This window comes from Lichenostomus cassidix, chromosome 1Aa, assembly GCF_008360975.1.
Source record: "Lichenostomus cassidix isolate B80296 chromosome 1Aa, HeHo_3.0, whole genome shotgun sequence".
Classification (NCBI taxonomy): Eukaryota; Metazoa; Chordata; class Aves; order Passeriformes; family Meliphagidae; genus Lichenostomus; species Lichenostomus cassidix.
Window position 1 is genome coordinate 24,529,805 of NC_139480.1, and position 19,890 is coordinate 24,549,694.

A 19,890-nucleotide genomic window follows, 5' to 3' on the forward strand; every position below is an offset into this window, starting at 1 on the left:
GACATCATCTGAAGCAATAAAGTGTATTTAAAAAAGAGAAATAAGTGGCATTGTTAACTCTGCTCATAAAACTGTCATGGAAATTCTCTAAAAATTGCTATTTCTGTTAAAAACAATGGAAGTTTTAGGATTTTTTTAATCCTTATTTAATTTTCATTCTCACTTCTGAGCCTTATACATAACTAAGCTGACAAAGTCAATCTTTTCACACTTTGAGGATCACAATTTAGAAATTAAAGATGACATTCTTGTATACTGATTTGACTGCAAGATGTGGTGCCATAACAGAAAACACCATAAATGTTGAGGTTTACCACTATGAAAGCTGGTTAAAAGAAATAATAAATATCTACTACTACTACATACATGGTAGGTTATGCCTGACAAATCATTCTGCAAAAGACCTTCTCTAGACTGAAAACTGTTTAAGTGTGTGCACCAGAGTAACGTATGGCTTTGCAAATATTTTCTATCTTTTATGCTCAATTACGGTTTATCCTGAGCAATCCATTCCTTTCTTTTTTAGAAGAAACATGAAATGGATACCCCCTTAGATAATCAAGAAATCAAACTGAGTGACATATCACAGACCTAAATCAGGAGCAAAAGGTTCTTACAGAATCAACTGCAGAATATTTACTGTTCGGTACACAGGGACAGTGACCACTTTTCAGATTTGGACATGATTAAGGACTTGAAATCAAAGAGATAATTTTTCATATTCAGCATTTCTGCAAACAGTGATTAAGTCTCTCCTGTGCTTATTGTCCCTGTAAAAGACAGAAAAGAAATGTAGACTCTGCCTTCCATAGGCATTGGTAATGTAACATTAGATAGACAAACTTTGGTCCCAAATTTCATGTTTGAGATATTTATTTTTTTTTCATTAATGAAAGTAAAATAAAATTCTAGCCACATTAGCTGTAATGTAATAAAATGTTTTGTTTGCTTAAATAAATAAATTGTTTGACCAACAGGCCTTGAACTAAATATGAGTTAAATGCCATCTTACACATGGATCCAGGACTGGAATCTCAAAATTTGGTCAGAACAAAATTTGGTTGAACAAGAACAAATTAAAATAAGGGAGGTGAGGCAAGGAAGGAACATGAGATAAATGATTTTCCTGCTGGGACACCCAAAGTTTCAGATAGCAGGAGAGGCCAGGGAGAAAAAGTGGAGGGATAATAGAAAGCTCAAATTCTTGAAAAAATTCCACAGTGAAAATATAACTTGATAAGAAAACTCATAAATTTATTAGTCCAAGAGTCCAGACACCTTTCTCAGCATTTGTGCACAGGAAACTTCTTGCGGGACTAAGTTTAGAACAGTCCTGAGAGTGTGTGGGCCTCTGTTCAGATGGGCAAATTAATCTTCCCATGGTAAGGAAAAATTGCTAAAGTATGTGATTTTAACACAGAACAGTAAAGCAACTCCAGAGTTTTATTCTAAACCTTCTGACCAAACCTCTCTTAACGTGATAAATGTTTATGGATTCTTCTAATTACAAATCTGGATTAAAGCTAAGACACTTAGAGAATATGGCTCTCTTTCATAAGGTTTCCAAAGTTTTCCTATAATAATCAATTACCATAATGAGTTTTTTTAAAGCTGCCATTTGTCACTTTCTTAAAATATATAAACTACCCAGTATAAAGACAAATAGCTAGAGCCAGCCTACCCTGAGGTCCTCTACCAAAGACGTCCATTAAATCAAAATCAAGTGGGAAACCTGTTGGATTTTATTTCAAAGTCAATCCTCCTTGTGCTAAATAAAATCTACCCTTAACAAGTGTAATTTTATGTCAAGAAGCACTGCTTCCTTAACAGAATCTTTTAAAAAAGATATTGGTCTTAATCTTAAAAACTAAAAGCAATGTGTCTTCGATGAGGAACAAGCAACTACAGAAACCTGACACCTGTGTATGACAGGACTGGAAAAATGATAAACCATATGGTTTTAGTTCTGTTTAGAACTAAACACCATTTAGTTCTGATGATGTTTTTGGTATCAGTCATAGTTTTGACAGTGTTGGCAAGACAGGCTCCTTCACCAGACTGACTCTGCTATAGATGAATTCGCTAGCTGTTGAGATCTGTGCAGCTGAAACCAGGTAAAGCCACTGTACTCCATCTCCTGTTGACATCCATCATTCTTCTCACTCCTTAATTTAGCATGGATAATCTCTTTATAGTAATAAGGCAACTTCTTTCGTTGGAAGGACAACTTTCACTTAGGGCACTCAGGGCAGCTGTAGTACATTCCAAACAAGTAATCCACAGATACCCTTAACACGCATATTTGAAGTTTTAAAATCATTCCTGGATCTCTGGTCAGATATATTTTATTGCATGTGTAGACTCTTGAATCTTGAACAAGTTATACCTTGTATAGGTAACAGTTCAACAACCCAAACATAACACAAATTTGGAACAACAATATTTTGCAAAACACAATTGCTGATTTGTTGCTGGCAGTCCAGGCAGAAATGGACAGTTATGTCAGCAAAAGAACCCCTCCAGGTCTCTGTCAGAAGTAATTTCAGAGAGGGTCATATTTTTGAATGAAAATATGATTTAAATTTTCTTTTAAATTTTAAAATTTTCTTGTCATGAAAAGTGCATCCAAACAACAAGATATCTCTGACACCCTGAGACTGTTTATGTTTCACACCTAAGACAATCCCACCTAAAGAAATATAAGGAGATAATTACAGACACAAAAAAGGTACTTTGGGTTATGTATACTTACTGGAAATTTATACTAAGTGAGACCTCCGGGAAAAGGCAGCTGACAGCTGTTTTTAAAAATCTGTAGCTAATGACCAGATTTGAATTAAGACTGAATAATTTTCAGCAATCTATTTAATAAATTCAATTTTAAAATTATGACAAAAGTCATTATTTAGCTGGAGTGTAACAATATAAAACCAGAAATTAGTAAATTTTTAGGAGAATGTCTGTTTCTTCTAAGCATTTTACGGTATATCAGTGTTGTTTTCAGTCTGAGAACAACAATGTGAATTTTGACAGGACACTTGAATGCTACTAGTTAAGCAAATGCCTGGACTCTACTCAGCTCTGGAGGTTCTTATCTCTCTTGTTCATTCAGGAGCACTTTGGATGCACTTAGCTGGACTCCGACTACCCAAAATCCTGTAGGAGTACAGCTTACTCTCTAGTGGAGGGCATTTTTAGAGCCATATACCTGCGGAGGGTTACAGATGGGAAAGACAATGAAAATGCCGTAGGATTGGCTGTAGAATGTTGGTTTAACTTGCAGCAATCCCGGAATTTCTTCTGAAAAAAGGTTATGCTGTTAGAAAAGCACAGCACATGAGTTGTGCTGATCCCATTCTCCTTTCTTAACTGAAGACAAATCTATTCTTTCAAATGTACAAATGACTGTGGCACAGGCCAGACACTCATGACACGGAATCTGCATTCCAGTTGTGTATCTAGTCTGGTTTGATAGATCCAAGGATTTAGTAACCTGTACTTGAATATTTTGCAATTCTAAGCTGTTATTTTTCATATAATTCAATGACTTCTGTACTAAGTACACCCTTTCTTTAGATGATTGTTATGTCATATGTCTCATTATCTTGTGTACACATGTAATTCTATATAGAGAGGCTTCTGCTCTTGAACAAAAATTATCTTCCCTTTATAAATTTACTTTTCCAAGAAGCTTAGTGTTCTATAATTTGATCCTTAGACAACATTGAACTGTCTGGCATTTTTTGTTTGTACACAGTACTTACATAAAAATTTGGAAAAAATTTCACTGACTTAAAAATCCAAATTTTATTTTTAAAAATAACAGGGTGACCTTTAAAATGCTAAATAGTTAAACAATTTATCTTAAGCAAGAGTGAGATACTGTCTGTGCTTGCTATTAAAATTGTGCATGCATTCAACATCAAGCCCAAAGAAAAGCTTACCCTGACATCATCCAGCCTTTCCCAAAGCCTCTGTTGAATGATGACTGTCAGAAATCTTACCCACTTTGTGCTCTACTTAAAACTTATTTGTTCTTTGCACTTTATTAGTACCAGAAGTTATCATTCCCACCATGTTTTTATTCCTGAATTTACTCCTCAATGGGCCTTCTCCTGCTCTTGATTAAGACCTGTGTGTAGCAACGTGGGTTTTAGGATTCCATGTGCTCCTTTGTCCCTCTGCTTTGTATACTATTGGTTCATTTTGAAATATGCTCTGCTGTATCCCAAAATCTATTGGTGGGTTCCCTATGCCTGTCTTCCCTTCAGACTCCCCGGGACTGGCTCAAGGGGAGACAGTCCCTCCCCTTCCTTTCCCTTTATAAGGCGATGTCCAGATGACCTCGTGGTCTTTTCCATCTCTGGGCTGCTAGCATCCCCTCCCTGCCTTGTGTCCCTTTCCCCTTCTCCTTCCCTGCACCCCTTTTCCCGTTACCCCAAATAAACATCCCTAGTAGAACAGAGATGGAGTCCAGTTCTTCCTTCGTATCACTATTTTCCTGCTTGAATTGACGTGGTTTGAAGACTGCCGCCATGCCACAGAACCTCGGGGGCCGCTCGCCCTGGATCCGGTGGGATTTACAAGAACCAGAGACCCGGTCCGGGGGCAGCCAGCCTGTGCCACCCTCCCGGACCGCGATACAACACCTGTGGAAAAAAAAAACCCAACAGGGCCAATTCCTAGAAGAGGGCCACTGAAAAAACATTTGAAAAATAGGGATGTTTACTCAAAATAAAAACTCATTTGTATAAGTCCATTTACAGTGTTCGAACTAAGAATGAAAATGAAAATTTTATTGTAAATGTATACATACCCAGAACATACTTAATCCCACAATTTCCTTGAGTATGTATAAAGCAATAATTTATAAAAGCTTTGAAATGTCCTTTCATCTGCTACCTGAATGCACTCAAAGGTTTGGGTGCCATGCAGCATATGCGCAACTCCTTATGGGATTCACCAACGATATATTTCCCGTACCATATCCAGGCCTTCATCCAGTAAGGCAATATCTGTATTATTAAATTTAACATTCCTGGGCACTGAAACTTGATAATCATATTGTTAAATTGTTTGACTTGCCTCAGCACAGTTTTGGTTCTGGCCAGCTAGATCTTGGTTTTGAAAACCTTTGCAAGGCACAGTTAGAGATCTAGTGCTATTCACAGACTATTCACAAGAGACAGCTTGAATGCAGCCGTCCTGTTTTAAATTCTCAGAGAGTTTGATAGCAGAGCATTACAAGACTGATTAGAAAACTTAAATTTTTTAAGAAAGTACATTTTAAAATATAAATAGGAATCCCAAAACATCAGTTAATGTATTATTTTGAATGCTAAATCTGAATTTGTGGAAATTACAAGGAAAGTGACTAGATTCAGTGTCTGTTGAAATGAAAAACAGCTGTTGGCAGAGTAGAATCTTTCACAGTTGCAAAGAGAATATTTTCTTCATTTCAGTCAAACTGATTCAATTACTAGTTCACTGAAAGGTGAGAAACTGCCTGGGAGTGGAAAAATTTTACAGATTTTTTTTCTTTCTCCAACATATTGTTCAAAACCAGGTTGAGGCAGATGAGATCTACTAATTCTAAAATCCTTTATGAGGGCAAAAGGAAATGGCTCAGTCCTACTCTCTAGCTAAGTCTGTAACCCTTGGCATGGAGGTTCAACTCTCTGTATCCAAGGCTTAGTTTGATACAGCACAACTCTGTGACCTTGGCTCAGTTTTGCTGAGAAAATAGTTTTTGGAGGTATGAGAAAATCCATGAGCTAAAACCACGAAAGATAAAAATAAGTAAAAACACAGAACTGAAACTCTTGAAATGGTGATATCAGCTCAAGGATTCAAGAAGAAAAATACTGAAACGGAAAGTTAAAAAAACCTCCTAAGACAAAAAGCAAATAACAGGAACTCAGCCATGCAGCAACACAGGAGTGGCCCCTTCCACAGTGGGTGTCTGCTTCTCTACCTGAGTAACCTCCAGGTTCTCATAAAGTATCTTAAGGAAAGTAGGAGTGAATATATTACACCTTAGCCCAGCCATATGGAATGATCAGGCCTCCGCTGTGTGTATCAACCAAAAAACGATTGATACAAATGTCCCAGCAGAGCTTCTTCCAACATGACAGAATATGCCAGGACAGAAATGTCCTAGTAACTGAGGGCTACAGGTGGTTTATTGTAGCAAACTAAAATGAAAAATTGTTAAATTTATGCATTCCATATTTAGAAGAAAGTTAAGTCTGTTTTGCTTATATTAAAAAATATGAACAATTTTGTGCTTCTCTAAAAGAATAGTCTTGTGAAGAAATCAAGTATAAAGCCATAATACCCATTCGGTTGAACCAGACTAAAAAATATAGCAATAGCCATATACTAACAAAATGGAAATATCCATTTAAACTCATAGATCTCCATGTTAGCAGTAAATTTATTAAAATAAATATGCAAAGATTTCATATATCTAACTTGCTATCAAAGAGAAGCATCAGATACAAAACTTGTTTCAACAATGTATTTTAATATTTGCCAAACACTAGGAACCAGTCTTTCTATGGAAAAATAAATAAAAATATATTAATTCAAAATAATACAAATCACATAATTTAAATGAAGGTTTAGTGATTGTAAAAATCTACTTTAGAATTCATCCTAGAGAAGGAAGAATTCTTGCAATTCTGTCTTCTTCGGGATTATGAACCTACAACCCTAAGAAAAATGTCTAGCCACCAAGAACAGTAGGACCCACCTGATCAACACATGCCTTAAAGGCTAGTGCCATCTGTGGTATTTGGCCTTTCCAATCATGGTGAGGTTTATGTGGCACCAGGCCTGATAGAGACAGATGAGGTTCAACTATCTAAAAATGGGAAAAGATTTTAGCCCATGAGTTGACAGAGCTGATTGAGAGGGCTTTAAACCTAGGGGAAGGAGACAAGATGAGGCTGGCTAGAGATGAGCCTGGGAGCATCACGCCAGTGTTGGGGTGAAATTGATAGCTCAGGTGGAATGCATCCACACCAGTGCTCATAGTGTGGGAAAAAAACAGGAGGAGTTGGAATATATTGTGCAGCAGGAAAGCTATGACATAGTCTCCATCATGGAAACATGGTGGGATGGCTGGAGTAATGATGAAGTTGAGTGCCTATGGGTAAAGATGAAGGCTAACCAGGTAGACATCCTGGTGGGACTCTGTTATAGACCACCCAACCAGGATGAAGAGGCAAGTTCTATAAGCACCTGGCTGATATTTCACTAAATGGAAACCCAACACAGCAGAGAGGAAGCAGTCTTGAGTGTGTGGGAGAGAACTTCCTGACACAGCTGATGAGCAAACTTACCAGGGGCACCTAGAGGACTTTGTTTTCTACACCAAAAGTTGAACTTAAGTTCTTTAATCGTTGAGATACAGATAAATAAAAGCATCACAAACGTAAGCTCAAATTCTTCAGACCTGGAAAAACATGAATCTTCTGCTGCATAACCTGAAAAGCAGCTAAACATCACTACTGTCTTAGGTCTTTTTGTATTAAATTACTTTGGTTAATATATAAAAAACTCCTCCTCGGAACAAAAAAAAAAAATTGGATTGCAGGCCTGCTGTGTATATACAATTATGAACGGGGAATATATATGTTATTGTGCATTGTTAATTAAAGGATTTATGATCAGTTATTCTCTCTACCATCATCTTCCTATGTGGCCTTTCCTAAACCAATTAATGTAATGAACCTTAGTTGAATTTTAGGATGCATATTTCACAAAGTACCAGTGAAGTTAAATATATTACAGATTTGGACGTCATTAGAAAAGATTAGGCAAGTAATTTACATACAGAAAGAAGGAAAGGACCTTCTCTTTTAGTATGATGAGCTCCTGTTGGCACATGTTACGATACTTACTTGCTGCTATGTAGCTTTGGTGTCCCCAGATGGTTTGACATTAAGAATATAGGTTGGTCTTTGACAGCAAAAGAAGGCATACAGTTTTGGTTTTAGTTCCTTAACATTTTTGCAGTTAAATATCTCATTTTCATTGAATTGTGGCTTCATATGAACAGAAAAGGGAACAAAAAGGAGATGTGAAATAAATAGGTTCCTCTGTAGGACTGTGTTGCAGTGTGGCTCTGCAAAGCTCCACAAGGTTTTTCCTTTGTCCTCCTGCTCTGTATGTTACTGGCTATTTTGAAATATACACCCTGCCTTATCAGAAGTCTATTGGTGTGTTTCCCTGCCTTTTTTCCCCTCAGACCTTCCGGAATTGGCTCTCCAGAACCAATCCCTCCCCTTCCCTTCCCTTATAAGCCCATGCTGGCATGAGCCCAGGCGTTACTGTTTCTGGGCTCTCAGACCTCTTGCCCTTTACCCGCTTTCCTCCCCCTTTCCCCTTCCCTGCAACCCCTCCAAAGACCCCAAATAAACCCCCTGGAAGAACAGAAACAGTCTCCAGTATGTTCCTTCACCTCACCCATGGTTCCTGCGTAGTTTCTGTCGCCCGAGCTTCATGCCACACTGTGCACTACCGCGTGCTCACGGTGCCCCGGCTCTGACTGGCCCCCACTTGCGTGGGGGTTCACATCACAGCGCGGACCTTTTTTTTGTGGGGTTTTGGGGGTCCTGCCCCTTTCTCCAGAGTGAGAAACCTCAGGACTGAATGGAAATTAACCACAAGAAAAGGAATTTGTGAGCCATCTGCCCTTCTATGTAACTGAAATTCTCTCAATAAATAAGATCACAGAGAAGGAATGGAAGGGGTTAAGAGGGAAATGAGAATTTATCAAGATCCAAAATCTGAATTCTTACATATTACAAGCTGAGGAGAAGAAACTAGCAGAAAGAAAGAAAAAAAAAACAACAAAAAAACCAGTTAATGGACTTCCTTGAGGAGAACATACAGCATGAAGAGCAGTTTTGAAAACTAAGGTAGAAGAGGATTTCAGATTTTCAAAGCCATTGTTAATAATGCATCATCTTTACTTTTGTAGATGAGCTCTGCTCCGTAAGCTAGCACCTAAGAAAAGTAACTACTGATCCATGGTCTTACATCAACATGTAAAGGAGTATTTTTAGTAACTTTAAAAATAATAAATGTACTGAAAACAGGGATATTCATTTAACAAAACAGGAAACATTACCAATTACATCAAGATGAAAATTTTTGTGAAAAAACATGGCAGGTAAGACTCTGTCACCTTCTAAGTAAGGGACACAGAGAGGTCGGTTTCACAGAGGTAAAGCAACATCATTAAAAAGATCAAAATCATGGATTTTTAAATGAAAAAAAAGTCAGTGGCTTTCAGAGATACCTTGTATTGGGTATGTAATTGCAGTAGGCAAGTATGGAGATACTAGCCTGAAAGTCGGCTTTTGAGACTTAATGGAAATTCATGTCAAGGTTTCAGCTCTGCATGACTATATTGTCACAAAGAAAAGGAGCCAAAAGCAATTGGATGTGGTACTGACACCATCGTTGGCTTGTATCCTGATGGTTACAGGTACTGGCTGCCTTATGGCAGCTAGCTTAGTTTCCTTTAGCTTGGAAATATTCTTGACTGGAATTGGAGGGCAGACGAGGGGCATGTGGGTAACTGGGGCATGTGGGTAATTTAGAGACAGCTGCTAAATTCAGTATTTTAATATAGTCAAGAATAGGACTATGTTTACCATAGACAATTAAATATGAGTGGATGTATCACATTTTTTGTGGAAAAAATTCTTATGGGTATGCAAAACCACAGGCAAAATAGGACAGCAATAGCTGTTACAGCCCTACACAGGAAAGCCATACAGTTGTAGATTATGTTAGGGTTAATGACTGCAAGTACGAAATGCATTTGAGAAGAAGAAAATGAAAGTATCCTACAGAATAAAATATGTTCTTTGTCAATGACTTATACAGAACACTGGGCTTACAGAAAAAGCATTGGTCCAGATAAATAACTTCTGTATTTATGTCAAGAATTTTTAAAATGCTACATTTAATTTTAATATCATGACGAGAAGTATTTCTCCTTCTTGATAGGCCTCATTACACTACACTGAGTAGAGTGTTTGCCTTATTTAACAATTTTTATCAATCATTTAACAATGGATAATGCACTCAATGTCGATAGAAATACAAGCAACAAAGGCACAAGGGTACAATCGACAAGGAAAAACAATTTTTGCCTTAGAGCATGGCAGTACTATTGCAGCGAAATAAGAAAAATGTTGCATTTAAATGAAATAGAATGGTAAGAGGAATCTTATTTAATTCTAGTTTTTATTTTGTGAAAATTCTCAATCATTATGACCTTTGTTTCGCACTAATTTATACTTTCTTTTCTAAGGAAATGTGGGCATGGCTAACATTTCTGTTCATTAATAGGCCAGCCAAAGTTTATGAGAACTTGCATGCATCTCAGCTGAGAAGACTTGAAGGTATATTATAATATATACATAGGTCCCAACAAGATGCTCTAAACCCAAAACTCCAAGGTGATGAATTGAACACCATAGCTAATGGTACATTTAAAATTCTTAATTTTCTCCAACATATATATAAAAGTATTAATTGTTATTTCTATATATAGGTACTAATAATGACCAGTAATTTGTTCGTGTGCTTCTTCATTTAAACAAATAACGTTATCTTTTTTTGCCGAAGAGAGAACTATAATAAGCAAAAAGGTTTCATATGATACCACTCACTCTTACTGCAAGTTGCTGAGACCATCAATGCATAATGGAAGTGCATGAGTTGTGACGTCTGTCAATCTGCTAAGCTGTTCATAAAATTGTTCTTGTAGAGCTTCTTTAGCCTTGCAAAGTCAAATTATAGAGAAGATACTATCAGTCCTTTAAATTGATGTGCTCTAAAAATTCTGGATTGTGTTTATTTCAACAACAAAAACCCTACAATGATTTGTCTGTTAAGCACTTATGATTCCATATGAATAATAAAAAATTATATAAATATTCAGCAGCGATCTACCCTGGCAAATGGAATATTTTTGTTTTCCATTAGCCCTTTTAAACTAATTAATGAATTAATGAGTGAAAAGAAGCAATATCAGACCTCAGTAGACTGAAGTGAGGTCACTCCGGTGCCATTTTCAATTAATGTTAGCATTTCATATGCATTACATACTATTGAATGATGACTCTTTGTGTGTTGGGAGTATTTCATAGCTGGAACAAGGGACCAAGAACCTGGTGCTGGACTGGTTCAATTCTTTGTTCTTCCACTGACTCACCTTGTCTCCTCGAGTGAGCCACCAAAGGTGGCAGCTACTTGGAGTGCACCTACTTGGAGGAGTGATATGAGGCATAATTAAATAAAAGCATTAAACGCCAGCATTTAACTGATGAAAGGAGAAATAGAAGTACAAATTGTGTTATTATTTTTTTTACATTTACTTCTAAATAGACCACCATATTTGGAGGCCTGTGGATGTTGGGTTTTTTAACTACTGGCTACTGACAGCCAACACTGCTAGCATGGCACATGGAAGAACTACTAGAGAATAAAATGGTTTGTGCAGCTTAGCAATAAAAGAGAGGTTTCTCTGTGGCAATTTTTCAAAACATTGCGTGGGGTTTTAACTGTGTGACTCCTATTGACTTAAATGGGAGTCATGCAGCTAAAAACGCATACAACACTTTGAAAATGTATGCCTAAGTGTTTTGTCAATAATCATATGTAAGTAATAAAATAGGATTCATTTTTTTCTACTCAAGGCATATAAACATTATGTTTATATCAGCACAATTACTGACTTTCTGTAGCTTGATAGCTAGTCTTTACTCATACTATAATTGGCATCCTGATCACATAATGTCATTTTAATGTGTTCTTCGGAACACACATTATATTATTAGATTCTTGCTGTGAAAGAAGTGCAGAACAACTATATCATAAAAAACTGCAACAATGCTAACTCAAAAAATCATTCCCCATTCAAAATGCAATATAGATCAGTGTCTGAGTAATAATTTTCTATAAATATTTCTAAATTGTGAACACAGCTAGCTAATTTCTGGGGGGAAAAAATAGATCTACTGCATACTGCCTAAATACCGAGAAAAAGAACATATTGAAAGGCCTTGAAAGGATTGTTTCAGGCAGACAGAAGGGAGGAAAACTGTTTCCTCACTAATTGATAGCTTATGAAACATTTCCACACCAAAAAGTCTTCTGTATTCTTATTGGATAGTAGCAGCCAACTATTTGAAAAAGCCCAGGTTTTGTGGTATGTCTCATTAGCTGCAGTCATTATTCACACCTCTGTTAACTGGCTGGTGCCCTTATCCTTCAGCAATTTTGAGAGGATAGACAAGCCAAATGCTGGGACTTGTAAAATGGATTTTTTTTCATGGTTATTGAGGAACAATTGCTCAGTATGCTATTTCTCATTGACTGCAAAGCAAATCCCGAGCTTAATCTGACTCTCAAGCTATTAATTTGTGGGAAAAAAAAAAGGAAAAACTATTGCGCTGATGAATTCATGACATGTAAAGAATATTTGAGAAGAATAGGACTAAAAGAGACAGAGAGGTGAGAGCTGTTATAATGTGTTTAAGTGGACATAAGAAGGAAATGCTGGGAAGATACCAGCTCAAAGAACATTCACAGAGGCTAGGTACAGCAGTTATGAAAGGAGAGTATAAACTCTCACTGTTTAATAATAGCAGGTATGGAGTTATTACAATATTTTAAGATATTATCACCAAGTAGACATAGCTTTTATTTAGCCTATTATGTAGTTTGTAAGCAGAAAATATGGATACTGGAATAATCATGTTAAGTGATTTTTTTAGGAATGGGAAATCAGAAGAGGAATTACAAACTTAGCTGCAAAGCTCTGCAGTATGTGTAAGTCTTGACCTGCCATTATAATCTACTTCTGCTGAACAGAAGCTCCCAGTTGTGTTCTTACATGGTGATTTTACAAGGTACATAAATACCTCCTAGAAAATACAACATGATTACAAGAAGTTTGTTGTGTTGAAAAGGCTTGATAATTTATATGGCATTTCTTGGGAATTCAGAATATAATGTCTCAGCACTGTAAAAACAAAATTCTGAGAAATAATTAAAAGAATAGGCCTGATCATATTTGCAGTATATTGGGTGGACTATTATCACTTATGAATCTTGTAGTTGTCTGGAAGATGAGAGATGTTTGTCTGGGTATAAAACAAGTCAGGACCTGTGCTTTTACTTCCTAGAGAGAAAAAAAGAAGATGGTGAAAGCCTTAACAGCTGCAGTAAGAAGCATTACATTAACAAAGTTGGTCATAAATATTTGGTGTGGTTTAAAAGATTTCATTATATTTTAATTCTCAAGTCATTGTAAACCTTATGGAGTTCAACAAGAACAACTATAAGGTCTTGTATGTGAGAAAACATAATCCACGAGTGCAGCACTGGCTGGAATTTACCCGGCTGGAGAGCAACAGCTTCTGGAGCATGGACAGGCTTTCCATTCCACATCCCCAACATGGAAGGAGGAGACCCCAGCAAAGGGCTGGGGCAGACAGTGCTGTCTGCTGTAACATTTGCACTGCACTATTTAGACAAGGAAGACCGTGGGCCAAATGGGAATGGAGGCAGCAGAACTGTTGCATCTTAAAGCTTTGTCTTTGCTGGAGAAAGAAGCTGTCTTCTAAAGTCAAGAGAAGGAAAAAATGGTAGTGAGAACATAGGAGAAAAACCTAAAAAGAGCAGTCTTTAACATCATCTAGTTAACTCAGGTGAAAAAAAGAGGAAGACATTCCTCAAACTGTCTCCCAGTTCACCAGGAGCATCAGCAACTTTTTAGCCTGACAAAATCAGCACTTATTTCTGACATAGAAAACACAGTGTGAAATTACATAAAATCTATTTGTGTATCTATGGCCCATGAAAACAAGTACATGAGAGGATGAATTATAGTTCAAGAGAAGCATTGAACAACTTGGATTTCATTGTTAGGCCATGCATTTAAATCCAGAGAGCTGCCCCACACAACACACCATTTTGTTAAACTACAAATCTGCAAATGATGCAGAAGCTGGTCTGTTTGGGTCAAAGCCCACTGAAACAGTGCCACCAGCCTGCTATCCAAAGAGAGCCTGGGGCCACTGTGGATGGTAGCCTATGCTTTCCAAGGCATTTTTTTCCCCATGGCTTGATTTCATTCCTGAAAGACAGAGAAGTACAAAAACTGAATGAGATCTATGCCCAGCTGTCAGCGCCTGTCCTTCTTCCATCCATTAACACTCCCTAATCTGAAAAATTCACCAGCCCTATAGGTTCCCACACCACACACCAGTTATGCTGATTAGAAAATTCACGCTTCAGTATTAGTGCTGATTAAAAAGGTTTCCCTGTGCTTTATGCAGATGTTGAATATTCATCAACAGTGTCTGGTTTAAGAAATGATAAATAGCATAGGAAATAATTTTATAACTACATCAAAAACTTATTTGTAGTGTTCAGCAATGTCCCCCTACAGCCTAGTTTATAAACAAATTATCTGAATTATTAATTTATCATGCAGGGACTGAAAAAAGGAAAAAAAATCCCAGTGGGTTATTACAGTCCTTCACAGGAAATGAATATCTCCTGGCACTAATGACATCATCAATAACAAGAAGTTTATTTCCAAAGAACTCAACTCAAAATTTAATCAACTGCATAGGATATTTTCAAATTAAATATGAGTTAAGAGGTTCACTACTTGGATTAGTGTAACAGTTCTAAAGTAAATTCATTTTTTAGTAGATTAAAAACAACAACAAAACTACAATAAAAGCCCTTGTGAACTCCAAAATAAACATACAATTTAATAGAAATATTCATTTTGTCTGTTGACAGTATGGAAATTATTTGCTTCTTTTGGAATTCCGATTTGTTTAAAGGACTCAGCAAGAACACTTGTAGATAGGGAACGTAGAACAGGTCAGTGATGCTGGAGCTGTGATGGAGAAGGAAATCTTACCAATAAAACTCCCATTTTCCCATGCTTTTTGTATTTTTAATCTTTCTGGATGACAACTCACAAAATAAAGGGAGAGTAATCTACACTGCATGATGCCCATTTTGAAGTCATCTTTGAAATAACAAATCAGATATCCCAGACACATAACAGAGAACAGAACTACTTGAATCTCTACTCAATTTCCTGTTTGGTACAAAAGACCTTCAGCCAACACAATAAAATGAAAACCTAATCCAAAAAGATGCCTTTTAAAAGAAGAAATAATGAAGTTCATATTCATGGCAACATAGAAAATATAATTGTTGTTATGTGGGGGAAAAAACAAGCAAACCTCCTCCAAACAGACAAACAAAACACATAAAAACCTGCAAGAAAAACCCTAAAGGAATTAAAAGATTGTGAGGATTCCTCAAAATTCAGAAGAAGAGAAAGGATTAGATTCTTGAAACCTGTCTGGCTTAACTATTTTGATACTCAGATATATGCACTAGTCAAACAGAATCAGTGTCAAGTCCTTTTTCATTATTTCTATTGGTAGCATTAAGTTTGTAAAGACAAAGGAACACTAACCACTGCATCTTTAAGGCACTGAACAAATATTGAGCATTTTTTTTTGACGTTGAAGCATCATTCATTTGCAAAAAAGGACAATGAATATGCAGGACAGATGCCAACATGAAAAGGGTGAAAAGTTATGCACTGTCTTTCTTTTCAAACAGAAAGAAAAATGGTTTTCTATTGTGAAAACTGCTTTTCCATTGTGAAAACTGCTCTTCCTTTCAGCTGCCTTTGACTCAATCTTCTTCCAAGGGAGGCATTATTGACAGAAGAAACAGGAAACAGACACTGATGTTTTGGAGAGTAAGGAGCAGATTGCTTCTTCACAGACCCTTCTGCAGTTTTCCCTGAAGAACATATACCTTAAATCTACAAATCTAAAATGACAAAAGTGACCAAAGCATCTTCCTTTCCTATTTCCTTATGGCCACCTTTCTGGTTATGACTTCTATGAAATGGGAAACTATGGACATAAAATCAATTTTCAAGAATCTTCTTAATAGAGGTGGTGATAAAAACAAGAAGCCAGGAAGCAGTGGTAGAAAAATAGCCAATTTCCCTTAATGACTTGTCGTGAAACCTTGAAAATGGAGTCAGCCACAAGAACTGAAACTTGACATTCCAGAGATCTGCAGGGAGGGAAGATGGGAAGGCATGCAATTATGGAGACAGCTGAAATTTTACCAAGAACTTGGTAAACTGTTTTTTATTTTTAGAAAACCATCCTAACACAGTAACTTTTTATAGAATGTTGAGGGTAAGAGAGGTTTTATGAGGCTGTTAGAAGTCACCACAATTATGTACTGATGTGTAAAAAGAGGAAATTATATATAATCGTAAGCACAGACCAAATACCTGACGTGGAGCCAGGTGATAATTGCTAGATCATATAAATGCAGTTACTGTTATTGGTGGTGCTGCTGATGATTGGTTCCTTTACCATGGCACATTCCAGGAGCCACTCTGATAGGCACACTGTACAAAGAATAAAAAGAGCTGTCTGTTCTAAGAATCAAGTGCTTTAAGGTCCCCCTCTGTATTTTTCACTTTCCCAAGTCAAGAATGTATATGAAAAAAAAATATGGGTAGCATCAGAAACTCTTTAAAATCAGCTAACTGCAGAAGCACTTCTAAATTTTCATTGTATAGTTTCTATGCCCACAGTCCTGCTTATTTCATTATCGTGGTTACTTAAGCCATTGTAAACAGAATGTGCCATCAGCCTGACATGGATGCTGCTGCTCATTTCTGCTGCACCTGTAAGTGTGGGAACCTGTATTTCACATACTTACAAAGCTGGCAGGAAAGAACAGCTTGCCTGGAGAGGCTGTGGATTCTCCCTGACTGGAGATATTCCAGAACTATCTGGACACAATCCTGGGCCACGTGCTCTGGGATGACCCTGCTTGAGCAGGGAGCTTGGACCACATGACCCACTGGGGTCCTTTCCAGCCCATTCTGTGAATTCTGCGATTCCATGAAAGGATGTTCCACCTTTCTAAAAGTATTATGACATGTTCTCAAGTGCTGTGGAACAAACACCATCTAGTCTTTTGGAATAAGACACAAGTTCTAGGATGTTTGGGTGTGCTAAACCCTAGATCCTTTCACAAATGTTGTTATTTTCTCTTGAATGCTGTAGAGCTAGAAATGTAGAAACGCATAAAGTGTACAATAACTAAATACAGGGTAAAGTATTATCTACAGTCAGTGATATTCCATGAACAATTTATTATTTGGCAATGCTTGCAGGGAAGACATAACTTGGGAAGCAACATTGGGATCTAGAGTGGGATCCAAGCAGGCAGAATCTGATTTTCTTCCCCTGTAGGCTTTGCTGTGCTGTAAGCAATCTGAGTTGGAACTAATTCACCCCAGGTATTTAAACAGAGGCCTTCAGAAGGGGGCTGATTTCAGGAGAGCCCCTAATGTGCTACTGTAATGAAATCAGTAAAATTAATGTGCACTTACTTGTGGCTTTGCCAAGCATGAGCACTACAGCTATGTCAAATTCTTACCATCTGCTTCACTGGAAACAAAGCTAAGACTGTACAGAGCACTTTTAAATCCTTTAAAACATATTTAGGCAACAAAATCCATAACACAAAACTGACTTCAAGGGCAGAAAAAGACAATATTTCCAGAAGTTTGCCGAGGTTATATTTTTCACAGAAAAAATCTAGTACTCTACACCAGGTATATTGCCATAATAAGGCCTTGTACAATATGGATATTTCAAATACACATGGTGTACTAAAAATGTAAATTATCATAAATAAACTTCACATAAAATAAATACTGTATGGTGTGTAAGATGTTGGCACTGTGCTAAAGCATGCTGCAAATAAAGTGAATGTGATATTTCATATATATATATATAGGTTCATATCAAGTTTCTGTAAAAATAATATAAAGTCTCTCATTCAAAACGTCTTCAGGGAAAAAGCAGAATATTAATTTACATGGTTCTCCATACCAGTATTTTCATAAGTATTATATGCCTATGCCTATATAAAAATGCTGTTACATACTAGGATCACTATAGTTGAAAACCTTCCATGAACTGAACAGAAATCTTTCCATCCCAAAAGTGCCAAATAACAAGTCATCTCAAATGGATGGTAAAAAGTATAATTATGAGTGCATTCTAAGACTTGCAATGAATTTATCTTAGAAAGCTTTTCATTGTTTGTATGCTATATTCCACTTATAAATAAAATTTTATAAGGTGCTGTAAACCTCAAAAAGAGTATTAAAACTTCAAAGGAATACATATGTTTGTTATGTTACCATGGACACACTATACAGCAGAAGTGTGTATAATTTTGACGGCCAACCCCCCATATTTATAGAGTGTGAAATTATGAATTATTGTTTTCTTTACTCGCAGCATTAGTTTAATTGTGCTTTCACATTTTCCAGTAAAATTTTCACAGAGACCTATAGTCTGACAAACCAAGTTAAAGGCAGCCTACAACATTAGGCCTTTTACATAAGCTGAACAATTACCAATATATTAAAATATGCCCTAAACATTTTATCTATCATGTATAACATACTTTGAAGGAATACTATCAGTATTAAAATAAGCAATGACAGTCTCACCTGTGACCCTGAAACAGCAAACCTGGAAAAAATGGCGAGAACCCCCGTACAAGGAGATCTACTGTTTTCTCCTGATCCTGCATTTCAAGCCACTCAGATTCATTCCTAGGCTTGTGCAGACTGTTTCTGCAACCCAGGCACACCAGGCTTTGCCTTTGTAATTCAGCAAAAGGGCTGTGGTCTATCTCTAAAGCCTTATTACACCTAGTTCCTTTTTCTTAAATAAGAATTTCCTTATGCCCACATTCATAACCATCACAGATAAGATCACCCTCACTTCTCACAGCATCACTTAGATTGGAAGGGATGCCAGGATGCCTTTAGTCTCTCTGCTCAGAGCAGGGTTAACACAGAATTAAGACCAAGTTGGTCAGGACTTTGTCCCCTCTTAAAAGACTCCAAGGCTATAGATACTGTAAACTCTCCAGTGATACTGCACCAGTGCTTAATCATGCTCATAACACCAGAAACTCTCATGCTTCAATTTATACGCAGTTTCTCATTCTCCCACAGTGCACTTCAGTAAAGAGCCTAGCTCTGTACTCTTAGTAGTCCCTAAAGTCCCCTGAAACTACCTCTCTTGAACAAGCTGAACAAGCTCAGCTCCCTCAGTCTCCCCTCACAGGATTCCAGCCCCAGACCACCTCGGTGGCTCTTTACTGAATTTGCTTCAGCTGATCAGCATCTCTTTCCTGTACTTAGAGGCCCACAGCTGGATGCAGTACTCCCAGAATTGTCTGATGAACAACAAGCTGAAGTGATTAAGCACTTCCCGTGGTCTAGTGGCTACAATCCTATTTTTACAGCCAAGTACACTGTTAGAGCTCATCACAGCCAGGTGGAACTCATCTAGTTTGCTGTCCAGCAGGACTCTTCGGGGCTTTACAGCAGAACTGGTACCCAGGCAGTCAGTCAGTGCCCAGCCTGCACTGATGCAGGGCATTAGTCTCTCACAAGTGCACAACTTTGCATTCGTCTGTGTTCAATACCACGAGGTTCCTGTCAGCCTGCTTGTTTAGCTTGCCAGGTCCATCTGAACAGCAGCTCTGCTCTCATGAGTAGCGATGACATTCCCAGCAGTTCTCATTTGCAAACTTAATGAGAGTTCCCTCTGTCTTCTCTAAGTCATTGGTAAAATTAATTAAACACAGGCTCAGGACAGACCCCTCAGAAGTTTCACCTGTGACTAGTGGACCTCTGCACTTTGACCAGTGATCAGCTGACTTTTCCCTCACCTAATAATATGCCCATCAAGACTA

The 19,890-nt window shown here is 37.3% G+C and overlaps 1 protein-coding gene across 1 annotated transcript; it reads right to left on the minus strand.

Annotated features, from left to right (window-relative positions):
* Positions 1-205: 205 nt before the first annotated feature.
* On the minus strand, positions 206-16,985 carry LOC146443334 (uncharacterized). Its single transcript, XM_085042828.1, has 6 exons — positions 16,819-16,985; positions 16,467-16,501; positions 13,428-13,651; positions 10,701-10,804; positions 8,473-8,654; positions 206-4,132 (listed from the first exon to the last, which is right to left on the minus strand). The coding sequence occupies exons 2-5, from the start codon at positions 16,474-16,476 to the stop codon at positions 8,507-8,509; spliced, it is 486 nt and encodes a 161-aa protein (XP_084898954.1). The 5' UTR covers positions 16,477-16,501; positions 16,819-16,985; the 3' UTR covers positions 206-4,132; positions 8,473-8,506.
* Between the last annotated feature and the right edge of the window lie 2,905 nt (positions 16,986-19,890).